We start from the raw sequence: 7,713 nt of genomic DNA, 5'->3' as shown, positions 1-7,713 counted from the left end.
CCAGCTTGGTTCCCGGACTGTCCGGGCGGCAGCGGACGCCGCCGCCGCCGCCGCCTCGTCGCCTCAGCCTGGCGTTTTGTGCCGAGGGCTCGGGAGGCGAGCGGGGCTGACAGTGATTTTGACAGTGATTTAAACCCGCTTTTGTTGTCGTTGGCTTTGCGTTGTGGGGTTTTGTGTGTTGTGCGTGTGTGTGGCGGTTTTTTTTTCCCTCCCGTGGTACATTTTTTTTTTCTTGGTTGTTGTTGTTGTGCTTTTGATCTTTTTAAGACCCCGTGAACGGTGGGTTTTTTTTCCCTTTTTCCTTTTTTTGGCCGGGGCTTCCGAATATGTTATATGACGGTTGATTTCGCACCAGGAGTTTTGTCTCCGAGGAAGACCCGGGGCACTGGATATCTGGCGAGAACTTCCTCCGGGTTCCCCGGCGCCTCGGGAACATGGGAGCCGCTGCAAAGTTGGCGTTCGCCGTCTTTCTCATCTCCTGTTCTTCAGGTAGGTGCCGCGAGCGCCGCCGCCGTGGGGTCGCCGAGCCCCGGCGCGCCCCGAGAGGGTCCCCCCCCCCGCCCTGCCCCGCGCCCCCGCCCTGCCCCTCGCCGCCGCCGCTCTCCGGGGCCGCTCTCGGCGCCCGCGCCTCGCCTCGACCGCCGGGGGCCGCGCCGAGTGCCGCCGCGGTGTGGAAGTGAGAAAGTCATGGTTTGTGGCCGTCGCACGGGATGACAGCGCTCGCTCGCGTGCAGTTCAGCCGCAGAGACCACAAGTGACAATATTCTGCGAAGGCTCTGAGAGCGCAAAAGGCGTCTACGTGTGTGTGTGTGTGTGTGTGTGTGTGTGTGTGTGTGTGTGTCTCCCGTGGGGGGGGGGCACGGCAGGCATAGCCTGCTCGATAAGATTTGATTTGATTTTTTCATTTTTTACTCCCTTTCGGGAGGAGGGGGTCATCTTTCATAATTAAGTGCTTCCCCGGTGACTGTCGCGACCGAGACCCAAGTCAAGTTGCCCCTGAATTTTGACCAGGAGAAACAATGCCTCGCATCAGCAGTTCCATCTGGGTGTCCCCTCACATTTTCTTGAACTTTAGCGTCCAGCAGTGTTAAAAATAGTTGTTGTCGTTGGAGTGTTCACTGTAGCCCAGTCGGGGTTCTGAACGCCACTGTGTGTTGGTCCTGGGCTGGCTTCCCACCACCATCTCTGTGCTCTTGGCTAGCATGGATTTTGCTTACCTACGGAATACTTATTTTAAACGCATTGTATCGGAGGCATTGTTTTCGTTTTAGAATGGCCCATTTGAAATTGTTGCTACTGTCAGATTTACTGTAGTCACAAAATAGGTTTTTGACCCGTGGTGGGAAGGAGTCCGACCTTTTTAAATTTTTTTTGGTGGAATTGAATTTTGTGATAATGCTCCATGGTTGCAACCAGTGGTTGAGAAACTATCTAGTCTTTTGTATCCAAAATTACATAAATGAATACAGCATCCAGCTTCAAAAGGCATGCAGATCTACAGGAGAGGAGAGGTAGATTAAAAATATTTAAGTCACGGTGGATGTATTTATCATAAAATTCAATATTCAGTTACTCAGGCTCTGAGGTAGGATTATGGGAGGAGGGGGTCGAACTGACAGGTTTCATTGCCTTGTCTTTATCTCATTTGTCACAGGGAAATTAGAGGGTGGTAGTCTTTTCTTTGTGTACCTCTGGTTGGGGTGTGTGTGTGTGTGTGTGTGTATCTGTGTCTGTGTGTTCATCCTCCACAACCCCCCCCCCATAGAATCTTTTGTAATGTATAGAATTTTGCTGAACGGTACATTTCCTTGTGGTTAAATAAATGGATAAAGTCTAGTCTTATGTCTGTAGTTGTATTGATCAGTTCCGGGTGGGCTGAATGTGTTGTGAAATGGCGATCATTGCCAGAGATTAACCAAAAGAATCATGTCTGTTTAAATGGAAGAAGGAATATGCTTAAGGCAGGCTGACAGTTCTTTTTGTGCACGGTTTGGGAGGAGGATAAACAATGGTGTCTCTGAAATGAATGAAGACCTTGCTAACATTAAACCTCTTGCATTTTGTGACATGACTTAACCATCTAGTTTTTATTTTTCCTGTAGTACTCTTTCTCCTCTGCCTCTGCATGTTGTGGTGAACTCCTCTTATTTAAATTCCTTTTTTTGAAAAAATGATCTCTTGCCCTTAAGTAGGAGGGGCATCATGGCCACTGACCAAGGAATTGTGGACATTATTCCCTCCCAAACCTGAGTCACAGTAATTGGTGAAGGAGATTATTCTTGAGCAGTCTCAAGGTATTACTTCTGGAAAAGCAGGCTGTCGCTACAGATCTTACAGCTTTCTTTGCTTGATTTGAGTGTAAAGGGAATTAAGCTTTAGTTTCTGGGAGGATTTTCATTGAGCAAGCAGGTTAATAGCTAAATTTTTGAAATAGTTACTTTGTTGCTAAAGAACATATTGATATTTCACTTATACTAATATTAAATAGTGGTATAGTTTTGTAAAATAGACATTCCTGGTTGAACTAAAATTAAATCCTATTGAGGATAATTGAAAGGCTTTACATTATAATTTATGCATAAATATTTTAAAAAGTAAATTTCTGATTTTTTAAAGGTCCTTTGAATCAGATATACTCCAAACAAGTATTTCCTTCTTTATTTTACTATTAATAGGTGGTAATCTGCTAGGGTGGCAGCATAAGGATCATTTTTTATGAGAACTAAAACATTTCTCAAGTTGTCAGTATTTTGTGAGTGCTTGGATATTTAATATCAAATGGAGAAGAGTAGTAAAGCAGCGTTATCTCAGGTGTTTAGGAAAGATGTTTACAGTTGCCTTTAGAATTTTGTGAACTTTGATTTTTTTTTTCCACTTTCATCTAGTGATATTTATCTGGAGACTGAGCGTGCAAACTACTGTAGGATATGGCCAAGTATATAATTTTCCTCTCTTATTCAAGAAAAACATTTTTTTAGTTTTCACCTGAATCTGTCATGCATCCAGATTCTTACTGATTTTGAATTTCATTCTCCATGTCTTCGCTCAGAATCTGTTTCAAAACACAAATCTGCTTCAGTCCTTTTCCTTCTCCTTTTCTCCTCCTCCTCTTCCTTCTCCCCCTCCCCCTCCTCCACCCCCCTTCTCTTTCCTGTTAATTTGTAATCTTTCTGCACAATTTTTTACATTGTGAGGGTAAGTTTAACAATTGCTTTGATTTTACCTACCTAGTGATGGGATCTATTGTGGTTTATGCATTGTGTTGAATAACTTGGATTCCTTTGATTTCTGGTTGCTGCTTTGGAGATGTGGCAATCTGGTCATATTTTAATGAAATGAGAAATGGATATAAATAATTTTGTTCATTTTCTTCAGTTCATCAGTGCTGTGTGTGTTTCTGCATTTCTGTGAGTTCAGTGTGTGTGGTTGAGGGGAAGTTAGCAGTGCAGTGAATCTTCTGGGACTCTTCTGAACTTCAGCTAACAAGTGGTATAAAAAGCTTTGTTTTTCAAAAAGGCAGAATGCCTTACTCTGTGATCAGATTCAAATATCTTGACATGTGTAGTTCAACTCCCACAATTTAAGAATTTTTTTTCTATTTATTATAAACTAGTAGTTCTCAAGTTTGGGTGATTTTGTTCCATGCTCCACCCCTACCTCCTTTATCTTCCCCCAACACACACATTTGCAGACATTTTTGGTTGTCACAGCTTTGGGGGAGGAGGGGAGAGTGTGCTACTGGCATCTAGTGGGTAGAGGATAGGATACTGCTAATCATTCTATAATGCATAGCACAGCTTTCCACAACAAAGAATTATCTGGCTCAAAATGTCAGTAGTGTTGACATAATAAGCTCAGTTCTAAACTCTTAATTTTAAAAAGCAGTATTATATCAGTAAAAGGACTGTGCTTCTCTCAATTTAAATTTTAAAAATAGAAGCTATTGGTGAGTTCTAGTTCACTTAGGTTTTTTTTTTTTTTTTGCTTTTTGGGTCACACCCGGCAATGCACAGGGGTCATTCCTGGCTCATGCACTTAGGAATTACCTGGCGGTGCTCAGGGGAGCATATGGGATGCTGGGATTCGAACCCGGGTCGGCCGCGTGCAAGGCAAACGCCCTACCCGCTGTGCTATCACTCCAGCCCCCAAGTTCACTTAGTTTTGAGAGTTTTCATTATTTATTAAAATTGATAAAATTAGAAAACTAAAAGTTTACATAATATTTCATCCCATTTTGCTTTAACAAAAATTCTTTGTTGACTTATGAAGAACTCTTTGCAGTTCTTATGATGGAATGTTTAATGTAGACAGTATATTCAGGGATATGAGAAATGATTTGGTCAAGGTATCCAAGCTCTAATAATATTTGCTTATGATCCAGTAATTTCTTTGTCATAGTAATCATCTTTAAGGATGTTTTATCATGATTGAAATCACTAGTATAAGTTTGTGTGTGTATGTGTGGGTGGGTGGGTGTGGGGGAGGATTTAACATGATACCTGAAAGTTTTGTAAGCTTCATATGGAAGAATTACTTTTATTATTATGTTTCCTGAATTTTGTGTTCATGTAACTAATTTCAAGAAGCATTTAAAAGTGATTTATTAATGTTTTTGAGTCTTATATCTGGGTGTTGGCATACTATGAAAACTGTTTAGGCTATATTAAGTAATATTCTATTATCTATTGCAGACCCTTGTCCTTTTTCTCTTTTTCCTTTCTTCCCCTGTCTTTAAGGTTAAATTTTGACCATCATTAATAAGCGCTTACATTGTTTTGAACTCTGGTTGTAAGGAAGTTATCCTAGTCAGCCAGGAGAAGAATTACAGGGAATCCCTTAAAATAAGTAGCACTATACCATTGAGAGGAGTAATTTTGAAGTCACTTTTATATGAAATATGCGTATGAGCCAGTCTCTGTGGATCACCTTCCAGTACATATCTCTGGTCTTGAGCTTTGGGATTCACCAGACTTAACTATATCATGGAACAACAACAACAACAAAAAAACCCAAAACAAATCAAGCCATTTAACAAATGATTTTATTATTAATTAAGTGTGTGGAGGAGGAAGGGGTTGAGCTGTACCTAGCAGTGCATGGGATATTTCTAGCTCTGCTCAGGAGTAATCTCTGGCAGTGCCTGAGGCAGGGGGAGTGGGGGTGTGTTGGAGTTGAGTAGCCTTACATCCTGTATTATCTTTCTGACCCAACTGAGATCTGAATAATCTTGAAATTGACCTTTTGTATTGTAAAATAATTTTTTAAATTTTATTGTTTTACTTTTGTAAGTACTCTCATTTCCTACTTTTGGTGTCTCATAAATCTGATTTTAATTTCTTGCATCTATGTTTTGGAGTTCGTAATTCTAATTTAATTTTTATTCCATGTTTCTATAATTCATGATTTCCTCCCCCTCCCTGCACAAGGCAAGTACCCTACCCTCTGTACTATCTCTCTGGCCCCATGATTCTTTGCTACTCCTGTTCCGCATTCTGTCCCTTTCATGTTTGGGTATACTGTAGACAGCTTGCTGGTGGAACCACTTGTTTAGCATGAAGAGTGACTCAAAGAGATTTCATCCATGGTTTAAATTAGTGTTTCCCAAAATTTACATGACCCATGGAGTATTAGTAGTCTTAAGTACAATTGAAGAAATCTGATTGTTTGCTTAAAAATAGTTGATTTTTAGTGGGGGACATACTGGTGTTTTAATTTTTATTTTCTGGTCTGAGAAGTGGGTGTATGGTACACCAAAAAAGGTTGGGAACCTCTGGTTTAAATGAAAGCAGATTGATGGGGTCACAGACAGTACAAGGATTGCATTGCATGCATTTGACCCTGGCTCAATTCCTAGTACCCCAGCACTAAAAATGGTCCCCTGAGCACAGAGCCAGGAGTAAAAAAACTCTGAGCACCACCTCAATTTCAAGAAAGAAAATAAATCATTGAATTTAGAATGTTTGAGAGTTTTGCCAAGATGTTTTTTTTTCTATTGATTTTTCATTTGTTGGTTTTTGGAATGAATACACAAATACACATACACACATGCTCATTCATACACATGAAGAATGAACGTTCTTGGGATCACATGACTTGAACTTTACTTATTCTCTTTTTAACAAGTTTTGGTTTTCTTTAACTCTTATTTTCAAAAAGTCTCGTCTCTTATTATTCATCAATCATTTCTGCTTAAGCCAAAATTTGACCAAACCAGAGAGAATACTTATTACCACATTTGATATAATTCTGTTAGGTTGTAATAGTCATGTCTAGACATAACATTGATTTCAAATTGACTATTGAACATGAAGGGTCTAGGAATAGCCTAGAGGAAGAAGGATAGTTAAGAAGGTAAAGAAAACTATTGCACATAGCAATTGATTTTCCTTCATTTCTCCAAAGATTTGTTAGTCATTTTCATATACGCAGTGCTTCTAATGTTCAGGTTTTATTTCTTAGAGGGACCTAAAATGAGTGTGGTTTAGATTTTTTTTTTTCTTCTTTTTTTGGTTATACCTGGCGATGCACAGGGGTCACTCCTGGCTCATGCACTCAGGAATTACTCCTGGCGGTGCTCGGGGGACCATATGGGATGCTGGGAATTGAACCCGGGTCTGCTGCATGCAAGGCAAATGCCTTACCTGCTGTACTATCGATCCAGCCCCAATTTAGATTTCTTAAACTGTTTGTGGGCTTCAGGGAAGAAATCAGTTTCTTTTTTTTAGTGGACAGGAATAGGTGTTAATTTTATTACATAAAAGTAATTTAGAACTTTGATTCTGATGTCAGCACTGCCATTGTCTAACTTACCTGTCATTTGACTTATCTCAGTTATTGTACCTTCCTAGCTAAGACTTACTCGCTTCCTATCACTACGTCTTCCAGTTCATCTCATAGCTCCCAAATTGCTCTCATTAAAAAATAAATCTGAGTATGTCACTCTCACTTAAAGTGTTTTTCATTGAGTCACCTTAAGTATAAATCTAAAGTGTGCTGTACAGGCCTACAGGGCCTCTATTGTTTGGTTGCTATCTAATTTCAGTAACCTCAGGTATAGACGCTGTGTAGAGTTAGACATCTGTAGTTTAGTTTAGACATCTTCAGTTTGCATTCTGGGTTTACAACTTAACAGTGGGTCCATGATTTCACCTTTTGTGTTTAGTTTTGTCATTTACAAAATATGAATAATAATAGTGCTACCTCAGAGAGTTTGAAGATTAAATGTTCCATAGCTGCTCGGTAAACTATTATAATTCATCATGAATTCTATATTTTAGCTAAGCAGACTCAACTTGCTTAGTTTCACTTGATGAGTATGTCATCCTTCATAGTATAATCAAAAGATATCTTTCTCCATGTTATTTCTTCCTTCTTTTGCTAACTCCTTGTTTATGAGACTGCGAAGTATCACCTCTCTGACATATATTCTCAGCTCAAAGCTCACATTGTTGCTTTCTGTTATAAACATGGGGGGTGGGGGGAGGAGTTTAGTGCACACCCAACAGTGCTTAGGGTCTATCCTGGGTCTGCTCAGGAGTGGCCCTGGCCATCCTTAGGGATCTGTGTGATGTATTGAGAAGAAACTGGGGTCTGTTTCATGCAAGACAAGTATTTTAATCCATGTACTTTGTACTCTAAAGTCTCTAATTTGGATGATATGATGTCTAAACTTTTCTTTATGATTCTGTAATCTTACTTTTGTTTTTGGGCCAC

The 7,713-nt window shown here is 40.1% G+C and overlaps 1 protein-coding gene across 2 annotated transcripts in view; it reads left to right on the top strand.

Annotated features, from left to right (window-relative positions):
- The first annotated feature begins 311 nt into the window (after positions 1-311).
- ACVR2A (activin A receptor type 2A) overlaps positions 312-7,713 on the top strand; it is a 94,367-nt gene continuing 86,965 nt past the window's right edge. For both annotated transcript variants that reach the window (XM_055123506.1, XM_055123455.1), the window contains exon 1: positions 312-489. In XM_055123506.1, the coding sequence (XP_054979481.1) occupies positions 435-489 (55 nt within the window). In that variant the 5' untranslated portion in view covers positions 312-434. The remainder of the gene's footprint in view (positions 490-7,713) is intronic.

The sequence above is a fragment of the Sorex araneus genome, chromosome 1 (genome assembly GCF_027595985.1).
Source record: "Sorex araneus isolate mSorAra2 chromosome 1, mSorAra2.pri, whole genome shotgun sequence".
NCBI classification, from domain to species: Eukaryota; Metazoa; Chordata; class Mammalia; order Eulipotyphla; family Soricidae; genus Sorex; species Sorex araneus.
The sequence above is the reverse complement of the archived record's forward strand: the minus strand, read 5'-3'. Positions and strand labels throughout refer to the sequence as shown.